The following is a 13,902-nucleotide window of genomic DNA, read 5'->3' on the forward strand; positions in this document are numbered from 1 at the left end:
ATTAAACATGCGGGCTACTCATGAAACACGCAGATGAAGTTGGAAGTGGAGACTTAATGTGTAAGGAGGAGCATGCAAATGTGTTGTAGAACTTCCCTTAAAAGACAGCCAATGAGGTACTGCCCTTAGAAGACAGCCAATGAGGAACTGCCCTTAAAAGACTCCGCTCTCAGAAAGCCTACTGTGAGCCAGGCCTAATCGCCCAATCAGTGCCCAACCTCACAAACACTCTTCTGGCTGAATGGAAGCAAATCCAACATCGAGCATAAAACCCTCCCAGAATAGTGGAGGCTGTTATAGCAGCAAAGGGTGGACCAGCTCCATATTAATGCCCATAATTTTGGATGCGATGTTGGATGTCAGGTGCCCCCATACTTTTGGCCGTGTAGTGTATATTTATATACACATAAGTTTTATATGGATGTTATTGCACTGTGTCATGTTTGTAGGGCTACACAGTTAGCTTGTGTTTAGTGTTTTTTTGATGCTGCATGAGCACTCCCTGGTCCGGGCGTATCGTTAGCCAGGCCTGGCTCTGCTGTTCACATCGCTCAGATGGGATGCAGATATGTTCTGCAGTGTAGCTCTACAGAGGAGTGTCTGCTAAACCACTGAAAGCACAGCGTTCCTTGCCAGTTTTTCCATTGGCTGCCTACTTAGCGACCATTTTTCATCACGTACATAATTGGCGGTCGGATTCCAGTCCATTTGTTTGTCACCTGTTCGATTCGGAAGCCAATCCCTCGTTCAGTTTCGACACCTGCTGGAGGAAGTACCCCGGCAATCTTTCAATCCTTTGAACAGTCAGAGGTGGTTTTTATTTGTGTTTTAAAGCTTCGAAAACCATATTTCATTTATGATTCTTTTTATTTTGTTTTATTTTTTATTTTTTATTTTACTTGGGCATCATTTCTCATTGATGAGGCAGGCGCCCTGCTCAGAGTCGCTGGGTCTTTACCGCATGCGGAGGGGCTAAGAACAGGCATCTGCAATAGGCCGCCCATCCCCTCCATATGCAGATCGACGGGTGGATATGCAGATGTTCCACAGGGTTACCGCCAACTTGAGCCCGCGTAGCGTCGGCTGTACGTTCCCGCCAGAGCGACCGCTAAGCGAACGCGGTCCAAACGAGTCGTGTCAGGCGGCGGCTCGCGAGCGGCGACGCTAATTAGCGGCGACGCGCTCCGGCGTCGGCCTAGACGAATCACGGATTAATGCCTCTCTTGAAGAATGGCCGGCGCCAATTTCCAGTAAACGACACCGTTATTAATTCTGAAGCCTAAGCGGAGTTGACACATTTCACATCCGGCAGGGGCTGGGGAAAAAAAAAAAAAAAAAAAAGATAAATAATTGCGCTGGCTTCTGGTGAACTATTATATGTTAATTGATACGTCTGTCATATTAAACAAACAAACAGCCAAATGCTAAAAGTAAACCTCCCCCCTGTCCCCTCTGATGGTACTGATAAAATGAATAAGTCATTTCTTTGCGTGACTAATCGGTTTTGTGGTGAACAGTCAGGGCTGTGATTCGTGGATGATTCATAGCCACCAGTCACCATCTGCTTTCCCGATTGGTCGTTTCTAACGTGCTCTGCGATTGGTTGGCGGAGCCCGTCTCCATTCTCTCCCACCGAGTTGGTGTTACAACTGTCTTATCCCAGTTGTTTCATGCCTTAAAATTCTTTTTATCTTTAAAGTAATGAGCACAACTTATTATTGTGTTTGATTTTTTACAATATACAGCTCACCCAGCACATGTCGAACTAGCTAAACCACATTTTAGTGTGTTAATTGCACCAGAGGTTTAAGAAGAGTTATGCTGTTCTCAAACCCTACTGTCCTGAGGAATTTAAAGCTATCTGATACACCACCGCTCGGTACACTGCCGTCCATACCGCTGAGGAATAGCTTCAATGATTTAACAGCGGAGAATAAAACATACTGCAGGGCTTAGACGCTAAAATTTTGATCGAATATCCCCTCAGGCTTAAAAGGTCCCGCCGTTCCGTTAATAAGAAACTTCAAAGGCCGTCCGGCCCGTCATTTTCGGTTGCCGTCGGCGATCACGCGGCGGCTGAAAACCGGGGGCCGGGTTTTAACAGGTCAGCCAGGCCCCTTTATGGGGTCAGAGACCGGCGGCGTTTCAGTTACTCCCATTCGAAATGTGTGTCTGCGCATATATGTGTTTTTATTGAAGCGCTTGCCTCTTTTTCCAATGGTTTGCAGCAGAGGTGGGCAACTAGGGCCTTGTCCGTTTCTGGTTTTTTTTTATGCCAACTTCTGGCCTTGATTAATTTAGTCATTTCTAACATTTGCGCCGTCTGACATTTTGGCTACTTTTCTTTATAAGCGCGTGGTCGACAGCCGAAGACTGTTCTTGTGTCCCTATATGACACGTGGTACTGTGATCTAATCTGTGAGCGAACCTGAGTTGGTGTATACAGCCAGTTTACTCATGTAGCCAGGGTAATTGGTGGAGACAAATACCTGCACACACACCGCCCCACCCCCCCCCCCCCCCCCCCCCCGGACCGTACTTTCCCACCCCTGGTCTGTACTGTAGCTCTGTCACACCTGTTGGAGCGCCCCCTACGCCTCCTCCATTCTGAGTGTTTGTCTTATGGAGACCCGTCTCAGCGGCGCCCCCTCTGGCGATGTGCTGCCGTTGCAGGTGGGGGACCAGATCATCGAGATCAACGGCGAGAGCACGCGGGACATGACGCACGCCCGCGCCATCGAGCTCATCAAGGCCGGGGGCCGCCGGGTGCGTCTGCTGCTGAAGAGGGGCACGGGACAGGTCCCCGAATATGGTGGGTGTCCCCCAAAACCCCTACCGCGCACACACTGGCGCACGCACGCGTACACATATGTACATACGCATAAAACACAGACACACATAGACAAACATACATGTGCACCTACACACACACACACACGAACACACACACACACACACACACACACACACAGATAAACTGTACACATAAACACCGCGAGGCGCGGTGTTTCATTGGTTCACAGAGAAACCGCCCGCCAGAGGAGGAGGCTCCGCTGGCTAACGCCATTCACAGCCTCAAGCCAGCAGCCCCACCCGCTTCCATGCCGTGGAGCGTAGCCGCAAATGGCGGGACAGGCTAAATCAGTTAGCGGTTAGCTACCATAAGCTACCCTAATGTTTTTTTTTTTTCTTTTTTCGTCCGTTATAAATAGGCCCATTTTAACTGTCAAAACCTGATTGACTTGAAGAGGCCTGAGGACGGGCTCGGTGTGACCGGCAAATTGTCGTTCAATTGACTTGTTACGCGCCGCAGGCTGAACCCAATTAAGGCGTCGCCCGCCATCCAAATAGGCCCGTTTGCCTCGGCGAATAAGGGGAAATTGCTTTTATTGCCCAAAGATAATTTCCTTCCCCTCCCCCCACCCGTCTTTATTCGCCGAGAGACGGTTCTCCTTCGTCCGGAAGAGAAATACGTTTCGACGAACGGCTAACGATGCGCGAACGCGGCGGCTTTGTCGGTTGAGAAACGGTTTGCGCGCACGCGGGCGAAGGCCCGCTGATGCGAACGGCCGTTTTCTACCCTAACGCGTCCCGTTTGCGCACGGCGAAAGTGAATCCGCGCGTTTCACCTTCATGATCGTTTTTTTGTCTTCTAGTAATTTTGAGAAATCCCAAAAAAAAATGAAAGATTATTTTGTTACGTGTCGTTAAACGAGCCTGCCTGTTATGCGTGCGTTGCTAATAGAAAGGTCCGGAGCTTCAATCGTTTGTCAGACAAACTGAAACCCTTCCGGGCTCTTTGGCTGGTGAATAAAAGTCCTAGCGGTGACTCTGCTACACATACACACTTTCTCTCTCTCTTTTCACACACACACACACACACTCGCACACACATACAAAGTGCCACTCCTCACAGCTGAGCTTTTTTTTTTCCCAGTGTCTAGTAACTTCTCCTGACACATCTGCAGGTGTTACCCCTACAGCACACGGCCCCTGTGTAATACGTCTGACTGCCGCTGTTCTCAGTGTTATTGTTGTTAGCCTGTCGATTAGCTGCATCACATCGGGGTGTTTCGAGAGCTCGGGTTTGTACTGTGCCCTTGAGATGACCTTGAGCCTAGAGGTCACGGACGTAGCCTCCCAAGGTCATGACCTTTGGCAGGGCACTACAGCGGAGAGAGGTGTACGTCACTGTGTCTCCCTAGTGCCAGGTAACGGACTCGCGCAGGTGCGTGTAAAGGGTCTCATCAACGCCCCCCAGAGCATTATTCTGGTAACGCTTTACCATTCCGTGCCAGCTGAACAGGTTCTGTTCCACGTGGTGTTTTACACGCCTGGCTGAAACTATTCAGCTTTTAAAGGGGCAGATTTTTACTGTGCTGCTTATTCCTCTAAATGAAGAGGTGAATGCTCACGCTTCTCAGCCACCGCACATCGAAGATTTAACTATCAGGGCTGCGAGTGTCACCTGCTAATCTGCTTATTGTAAACGCTGCTTTTAGCTGTTAGCATTAATTCTGTCTATTAATATAGTCTCATTCCATTTTCCAGAGCTCTGTTTTCCCTGTAGTCCTCAGTAGGTTACTCTGCTTGTGCTAACTCTCTTCTTCTTGACTAACAGGTAGCGTAACTGTCTGTCCGGATGCCCGTGGTTTAACCCTAATGATTGGTCTAGGCTCTTCCCCCCCCTCCTTTAGGAATGGTACCTTCCAACTTCTCCATGTGTTTGCAAAGTGACAAGCATGGCTCTCCGTATTTCTTCCTCATGGGCCTCTCTAAAGACACGGTTTGTAGCCACCTGCATGCCTGCCTGCTCTTCCGGGTGTGCTGAGGTGTGTCTACGTAGCTGGCATGCACAGTGTGCAGTGCGGCGTTCAGTGTGTGTAGTGTGTACAGTGTGGAGTGTGTACAGTGTCTGCAGTGTATAGTTTGTGCAGTGCGCCGATCAGTGTGCGTAGTGTGTACAGTGTGTAGCGTGTGCAGTGTGTTTACAGTGTGTGCAGTATGTAGTGTGTACAGTATGCAGTATATGCAGTGTGTAGTGTGTACAGTGTGTGTACAGTGTGTGTTTACAGTGTGTACAGTGTGCAGTATATGCAATGTGTAGTGTGTACAGTGTATAGTGTGTGCAGTGTTTTATTCCTGCATGCAGTCTTGTGGTTTCCTAGTCAGAACACACTGGCTTCCTTGAAGGGCCACGCCTCTTAAGAGGGTTTGGGTTTGTTCCTCACGCTGCCAAATCAATCAAAAAATGCTCCTCGAGGTCTCGTTTCAAAATGGACGGACAAGGACAAAAAAAATCTCTTCAAAACACCAAAAATAATTCAAGCAAATGGTTATAACCTCATCCACACCTCTAAATGAATCTTGTTTTGATTGGAATCGTGCTAAACAGCTAAAATGGATACGCAGTTGTGAGAAGACACCGTAGAGAGCTTTTTCTCAGCCCAAAAGACACTTCTTGAGGTAATTAATGGACAATATTAATTTCAAGGGTGAACTGTCCGTTTAGCAGGGCAGCGACTGTGACAGAACGGATTTACCGCCGAGGTGAACCTCTGGACTCTCCTAACGCCCTCTCGTGTACGCACTGCCCGCGCAGTCTTTAAACACAGAGACGGGCTGCAGTTTGAGTGGTGGATTGGTCCTTGAGGGGGGGGGGGACGATGGGAGAATTCTGGCCGAGCCCCAGTCTGTTGGGGGGGGTGGGGGGGAGGGTTAGGCCCAGCCTGCACCAGAGATCCACACCGTCCTCCTCCGAGAAGGTCTGAGAAGGTGCCGGCACAATCGGACGCCCTCTTGAACCTCACGAAGCTGGTCGCGCACACCGTGCGCCATCTTGGGATTGGGCACACTGACTTGGGGGGGGGGGGGCACACTGACTCCCGCAACCTACATCCACGCCCCCCCGCTCAAGGTAGCAGCTCTCAAACCCGATCCTGCCCCCCCCCCCCCCCCCCCCCCTTTTTTTTAGCAAACCGGTTGTAGCTCCAGCCACAATCACCACTGCCAAATAGTAACAGGCAGCTGACTGTTTTTAATTAGGCCGTTTAATTTCATGTGCTGCATGGCAAACGTGTCCTTCAGGACGAGGTTTAACTTTTTAATTAAGTTGCAGATTGACAGGTAAAATTGGTGAGCGCCTAACTGCTGAAAGTGCGGACATCTGGTTGCTGAAACAAAGGGATTTGTAATCAAAGGAATAGATCAAAGCAAAACATTTAAGGAAAAAACATTGGAGAATTTAAGCATGTGTTCTGAATAACTTTTAATTGGTCAAGAGAGAGGCTGAAATGTAAGCCGTCCTATTGGGAACCCCGGGCATTAAACACAGGTGGCTGGCGTGTTGCTGATTGGCTCTTTCTGCAGAGATTTATGAATGATTTCTGGGACCTGGTTTTCCTCCTGCTGCTCATCAGAAACAGCCATTTGCTTACAGGGGGTGTTTCCCTCCTTTTCTCTCTCAGGGTGCACCAATCACCTTTCAGCTTCGAGCTTAAAGCTTTCGTCCCCAACTGTCATTGGGCACTTTATGGAAGAATTTTCCGGAAGAAATTAGGAAAACAGAAAGGGAAAAACTCAAGCTAAGCTAAATGAGAAGAACTTTGAAAAGGACTCGTAAGGAGACGGTACGGGCAGACGGAAATGTTGCATGTATTGCTCTTAAAAGATCCGCCGTTGGCCACCGTCTCCCGCTGAAGGAGACGCAGTCACGTTAACCAGGACCGGCCTTCCTGCACCAGTGTGTTCTGAACAGTCTCCACAATGCCGGCTGTTTACATTTTTAATACCGGAGTCGGATTTTAAACAAAGAAGTGTGCACCTGGGGAGTGTTGCTTTATTACTGAGTTAGCTGGATAACTGGATAAAACCCGGAACGGCTCTTTTTACTTCAGTCCGTGTTCCAGATTTGGGGAGGGCTCCGGGTTTTACTCGACGCAGTTATCCAGCTAACTCTGTAATCGTGCTTTGTGAAACAGGGCCCTGTACCGTGAGAATTGTGTTTACGTGTACGCATTTTCAAATAGGATGTTTGCTGAACGCTTCATTCGGGTGAGGCGTTCACAGATGAACTCACAAAGGGGCGGGGGCGGGGGGGGGGTGGGGACTGTGCGCTGTTTTTGTGATTCAGCTGACATTGGTGACCAGACTGGAATTGAAATACACGTTCTGCACTGCGCTTCCTTAATGCACTTGTCCTGGAGCTGTAGCTGGAAACACACTGGGCTGCTGGGTGGCTCACCCTGTTAAGGTGCTGTTCTAGTGATTGAATCTGGGTCTCACGGTCCGGGACCGAATCCGGACTGCACCAACGCCAACTACGGCGCGGGTGGGGGTGGGGGAATACACAGCGAGACGACATGTAATGGGCGGAACAGTTTTGTCGGCCGGGATCCACGTCGCTCCGCTCTCTGGCGACCCCTGCTGGTCGATGCGGGCGACTGCGGCCTGCTCGCTAAAGGGTCTGTATCCGACCGCGGTCTGTGCCAGCTAGCCTGGCTCGCGGGCCGCGGCATCGGATGCAGAGTTTGCAGCAGGGGCGCCGTTCGCAAAACCCGACAGGTTATGGAAGAATTTTCCGGAAGAAATTAGGAAATTTCTGGGCCCGCATTGGGCGGGCCCTGCGGTCCTGAAAAAACTCGTGTGATTTTCCCCACTTAGTTTGAGGTTCGAGAGTGAAGCGCCTGATTGGTATCACGCAGCTTTGGATGTTTGGCGGAGAAGCCGCCCCCGAAAAACAGCGGGACCACTTGCACGCTCTTTAAAATAATCAATCGGGGAGCCGGGGGGGTGGGGGGAGGGGGAATGCAGTGGTGTCTCTTACATTTTGTGACTCACAACAGAACTGATTATCAGATAATAGCCTAGAAGCGAAGGGGAGAAAAGCTAGCATGGTTTGTGAGTTGGAAATACAGGGAATTGAATCGGAAAACTTTATAAAATGTTGTTTTCCGGGCCCGTTTGATTTGGAAATACAGGGAATTGAATCGGAAAACTTTATAAAATGTCGTTCTCCGGGCCCGCTTGATTTCTCAGACGCGTTTGTGCCCGGGGGCTTTCGGACGGCATACGGCGGTGCGCGGTGTTGAAAACAGATTCCGATCAAGAGCGAAAACGAAAGCGATTCTGTGAACGGAGTTTTCCGCCAGCCGTTACTGCGCGTGCCGTTGCCCGGCGCGTTACCGGGGCGATGTATCCCCCCCCCGGAGACAAGGAGCTGCCGTACGCAAGGTGACAGCTGAGATTAGCTCGCTTGCCACAGGTGTCGCCTCGCTGACCGCCGCCGAGGATGATGGGTACGAGGATGCGACAGGTGGGAAACGTCTCCGCGCGAAAAACACGAGTAAGAGATTGATGCACTTTGCTTTTTTAGATTATTCCATTATTTTGATGATTTTACCTCACAGAACAAGCTCCCCATTCTGAAGAGTATTATATTATATATACACATTATTATTATTATTATTATTATTATTATTAATAATAATAATAATAAATAATAATAATAATGACAGTCAGTTCAGTGCTGCTTCACTCAGCGTTTTCATCTGCACTGCACATGCCGTGGCCAAAGGACTCGAAGGACCCCGGCTAGGACCCGGCACGGCTGGCCGCAGACCTGCCCGCTAGCGCGGCCGGGTGAACTAAAAAAAAAGAAGCTTCCGGACCGCGGAAATATCGATACCTGCCCCGGGCCGACTCCCCGTCCCTTCGGGCTCCGCCCCGCGGGGGGTTCCCGGTCGTGTTTGGCTCTGGAACAGTCCCGAATTTAGCGCTCGGCGAGGTGTGTCCGCACGCCGTGACCCCAAAGCCCAGTGTGTTCGCTTCGCTTCCGGGTCAGCTGAGTCAACACCCTTGCTTGCGGAAACATAATTATCAACAGTGCGCTGGATTCGGTGAACATTTGCCCTTAACTTTGATCCAGAAATCAAGCGTCAGTGTTCTTTACAAACACAGGTTGGTGCGTTCATGTAAACAAAAATGGCTGACACTTCATTTAACTGCTTGTTAACACCTTACATTTAGTCAATTTGATCAAAAATGGGTTATTTGCATGAAAGGTCTGTCTGTAACAGGTTGAACACCTGAAATGACTTAAGTTTTTTTAACTGTTCTAATTATCATGGTGGCAAAGCTAAAATAAAGCTGTAAAATTTGATTTGATAGTTTCCAAATGTTGATTGAATCCAGGCTAGCTGATTGTTTGGGCACTGGAAACGAGGAAGCTTGACTGATTTCTTGATTACTGATTGGTTGATTTTTCCCCCGCCTCTTTCTCAGTAGACGGCTCCACCCCCTGGGATGCTCGCCCTTCAGCCTCCCCAAGCCTGTCGGAAATAGCCCCGCCCCTTGACACTCTTCTGACCACCCCATCGCCTTCATCTCACCTGGCCCCGCCCCCTGACCCCACCCAACCACTCCCCCCAGTGGTGGGGCGAGACAGAGGGGCGGAGCCAGGGAGGAGCAGGCGGAGCAAACGCGGCGAGGGTGGCAGGTCCACCCGCCAACACCGCGGCAACAGCGGCAGCGGCGCCGGCGCCGCCGCCAAGGGGGAGGGGCTTCCGGAGAGCCCAGGGGCGCGGCGGCAGAAGCCCAGGGAGCCCGACCCCGCCCAGTCCACCGCGGGACACCGCAACGGCGCCGCCGCCGGGGAGAGAAGGGAACCGCGCCCCGGCAAAGGCGGCAAGCTCTCGCGGAGCGCCAACGGGGGCGGAGCCCAAAGCAACGGCGACGCCCCCCCGGAGGGCCGGGGGAAGGCTCACCCGAGCCACGCCCCCCCCGGCGGGGGCGGGGCTCCGGACAGGAAGGCCACGGTCTCCCCCGGGCCGTGGAAAATCCCCGGCTCCGATAGGCTGCCCGGCACGCTGCGATCGGGGTCCTCCACCGTGAGCAGGTAACCTCGTCAGCCGACGCCACCGCTCCCCACCACCACCACCACCCGCCACCACCACCCGCCACCGTCAGATGCAAACCGGAGCGCTTACTTCATCAACTTTTAGGGGGAAAATCTTTTTTTTTAAATATATATATATATATATATATTTTGTTTTCGGAGTCGTTTTACGATATCACACCCGCTACCTTAAAACTGGAAACATTCACTCGCTTTTTAAAAGAAAAAAGGAAAGGAAAGACGGTGTAGCGCGACGGACGGAGGTCTTTGTCGGCCGCGTTTGAAAACGCCATTTTCTTTTCGGTGTTTATTTTTGGGAACTCCTGATAAGCCCCTCCCACTACGCCGTGGACTGCCGTGACAGCCAATCACCCTGCGGAACCAATGCGCCAACTCGTTTCACGACCAAGACTGGACGGCAAGGAAGATTTTTACATAGTGGTAATATATTTTATCAAGAAAGAGATTATCGAAGGGGTTTGCTTGAAAGTAGCTTTTGTTCCCCCGGGATTTGGAAAGAAAAGATCCACTGAGAGGATTTTTCATCATTGAACTCTGCCTTAAATAACTGTACAGAGATAGCACTGACGTGGAAGATGTCTAAAATAACGATACATATGATGATAGAGATATATACATATAAATATGTGAAGAATATGTAAATACAATCATCTCAAAATATATTTAGGTGGGCTGAAGGTAACCCTGAGACATTATACAAACTAGATGAGTTGTATAGCAAAGGATTCATCTTCCCATTGTGTCTCAACTGTGATTGAAATTCAGGTCGATGTGGATTTGTTTTACTCCAAATGATGCATATTTACTTGACCTTGAATGCCGAAGGTTTTTTTTTACGCGTTGCAGGGGATCCCGGTCTCCTTCGTTTTGTACTTTTCCAACCCGGCCACTGTGTCGCATTCAGTCTCCGGTGGGTAGAACGGAGGAGGGGATCGTGGGATACGTTTGGGGCAAGAGTGCCTTACGGGTGCGGAGCGAGCTCCGCGATGGAGTTTGAATTTCGACGGCAGGCTGAAAACTGACATGCAATCATTCGCAGGCTGCTAATAGCTCGGTTTGTTGAAACTTCTGAGGAGGTACTTTTGTTGCGACGGCGAACGCTTTAGTTTTTACCCGGTGCGCCACGACACGTTCGTTTATGGCCACTTGTTACGTACGTACGTCTGTGTTGTGTCCGGTCTGTATCAGTCACCTCTTTGATACCTGAGAATGCGCCAAAAAAAATTATCCCGTTCTCTTATTGGTTTGAAGGTCATTTTTGGGGGAGGGAGCTTGTTTACTTGGCTTATTCAGCGTGCATTTGCCGTGTCTCTGTAGCAGGGTGGTGGATGGACGAATTTACGTCATATCTGGAGGCAGATGTTCCTTGAATTTTCTGAGCGAGGACACGGTATCTATAGTAACAGCTGGTGAAATGAGCACGGTTTGAAGTGCAAGGTAAGTGTCCGACAATCCCCTCTACGGACGAGGGATGGAATCGCCACACCGCGGAGAGAAGGCGTGCGCAGTAGGTACTCTTTATGGAGTGTGTTCACAACCAATGACCAGGTGCGATAAGTCAAAAAAAAAGTGGGAAGGAGAATGTAAATTTGCTGACAAAAAATCAGCATTAGTTTGTCACTCACGGCAAAACCAGCTAATTAGTCTTGACAGTGTGTGAAGGAAATTCTGCAGCGGGGGTGAATGCAATTTATATATGTTTTGACAGCCTTTGTGCGACTACTAAGCGCAATCGTGTAGGTGCATGAGTATTAAATGTTCCTTCATTTCAACATTACATCGTCATCTCGCAGGTTATTACCAAAACCTTGATTTAATGCGAAAACAAAGCGGCTTCCGCGATCGGCCGCATCTGATTTGTTGATCTGGCCCACGGCGAACAACATTTATAGCACTCTGCGTAAAATGCGTCATTTTCTGTGCGCCACGAGTGTGACTACGCTGGAGACACTAACCACAGCTGGCAAAATGGTGTGGCACCATGCTTCACAAACATGTTTACTCACTCTAACAACCAGGAAATTTATATTCTTTGAGTTTTATTTCACGTTCAGTAACAGTTGGCTAATGTTACTGTGTACAAACTAGTTATCTAACTGGATTGACAATGTTATTTATTTTTAGCCAAGGCTACAAACGTTGACTCAGTTAACAAAAACATTAAACGAAACCACTGGCAAATATTTATTAATTTGAGTGGCAAATAAATGAAAAGCACTAACGTGGCTTGTGCTATACACCGGTTCACTGTGCTTTATTAGTTCGGGCCTATCCTTAAAAAAATTCGATGTCTTTTGAACGTTCACAAGGTGCTTCTCCATTTGCACTCTCTAGTCTCCAGTGTGTCTGTTGCTATGTGGACTGCTGCATTTACGACGCTGCACTTTAACTGCGTAGTCTTAAACCACGTGTCAGGTTCCCAATATCTTAATATACCCGCATCCAGATTCCGAGCAGTGATTTTCGTATCAAGGGCGCAATGGCCCGACAACTCGAAACCTGACCTTGACCGTTTGCCTACGTAGCTAATACGTTTTAGAAATCCCTGTACTGTAAACGGGGACGCCGAGACGATGCTGGAGCACAACATCTGACTCGGTGCAGATCATTGAAAGCCAGCAGTAACTAGTATGCTGCGGTCAATAAGTGGGATAACGGTTTCTTTTTCTGTGGCCCGCTACTAGGGAACGCCGTGCGGCTCGACGCGCTTAAATCCCCCCATCCAAGCTATGAACCATGCTTCACCCGAATATGCACGTGTGTGACCCCCCATCCCCCTCATCCCTTCCTTGCAGAAGAGGCGGGAGATCACCGCCTTTTCTGTTCTGCATTGCACAGTTCTCCGCTGGCCACTGGAACCGTTTCCGGCCAGCTCCAAGTAATTTTATATGAAATAAATATATAGTGAATCTGTGAAAGACGGCACGTTCATGAGCCCCATTCAGTTCGATATGACTGTGTTAGCTGTGTATTTACCTTGTACAGGTGTGTCTATAAATACAATTACATGTATTATTGATAGTCACAAAGACTTTAAGTGAGCAACTATTTTTATGAAATGCAACACAATGGATATATTAACTTTTGCAGAAATCTTGTTTACTGTATGATATTCTAAAAAAAAAAATACTGTTAAATAAAACATTGATGCAGTGTACAATATTACTAATTTACGACATGTTGTCTTTAATTCATTTCTGGGCTCTGAATTGGAAGGTAGCAAAGACTTGAGAGACTTAAATCGAAAAAGATTACAAATGAAAGGCAGTGGTTCACAAAGTGTTTTTTTTTTAGGTAGTGTACAAGAGAGTGACTTCATGGTCTGGAATGGTTTTTCCAAAATGGAGAAATCTCGAGCTAAGCATAATATTTTATCTGGTTAAGAAACTAGCACTCGTTGGATGAGCCTTAATTCTTATTTGTGAAGGTTGTGGTTTAAATTTCCACGCGATGAAATGCCCTTTTCGTGCCTCGGAGTTTGAACCGCCTCGCTGAGGACACGTCAGTGCGGGGATTTATGATCTCCAGAACCTCCTCTCGCTGACGGCATGCAGTTGACGTCCTTCTGGATCAGTGAATTATCGGCCTGTTTCAAGAGCGACCCCTTGTGTCTACTGCCAGGTTTCGAAAAAGCTCATTTTAATTGAAAAAGAAACATGTATTCAACGTTTTTTTAAAAGAATTAGTGCTTGTTTTAAATATTGAAAACGTTGTTTTAAGTTACTTTGACCTTTGCATTTCACATACATAATCCAAGTTTCAGTGAATAGGTGTCCACATCTTCAGCAATTAGTCTCAGATCTTGCCTCCCTCTCTCTCTCTCTCTCTCTCTCTCTCCCTCTCCCCCCATCTCTTTCTCTCTCTTTTGTTGCAGGAACAAACCTGAAGTAAAAAAAGTGTCCCTGGCATTTTTTTAAATTAAAAAAAAATCTGTCTACTGTTTGCATAGATATTGCCAAATTCATTTGGACCAGTTCAGCAGCAAT

At 48.6% G+C, this 13,902-nt stretch overlaps 1 protein-coding gene and 1 long non-coding RNA gene across 4 annotated transcripts in view; one reads left to right on the forward strand and one right to left on the reverse strand.

Annotated features, from left to right (window-relative positions):
• The window catches only part of LOC118219253 (membrane-associated guanylate kinase, WW and PDZ domain-containing protein 2-like), a 159,710-nt gene extending 146,621 nt beyond the window's left edge, over window positions 1–13,089 (forward strand). For all 3 annotated transcript variants that reach the window (XM_035402270.1, XM_035402271.1, XM_035402272.1), the window contains 2 exons: window positions 2,674–2,812; window positions 9,283–13,089. In XM_035402270.1, the coding sequence (XP_035258161.1) occupies window positions 2,674–2,812; window positions 9,283–9,899 (756 nt within the window). In that variant the 3' untranslated portion in view covers window positions 9,900–13,089. The remainder of the gene's footprint in view (window positions 1–2,673; window positions 2,813–9,282) is intronic.
• LOC118219326 overlaps window positions 1–13,902 on the reverse strand; it is a 285,113-nt gene that overhangs the window by 184,293 nt on the left and 86,918 nt on the right. The window lies entirely within an intron of this gene.

Source organism: Anguilla anguilla, chromosome 19, assembly GCF_013347855.1.
Source record: "Anguilla anguilla isolate fAngAng1 chromosome 19, fAngAng1.pri, whole genome shotgun sequence".
Taxonomy (NCBI): domain Eukaryota; kingdom Metazoa; phylum Chordata; class Actinopteri; order Anguilliformes; family Anguillidae; genus Anguilla; species Anguilla anguilla.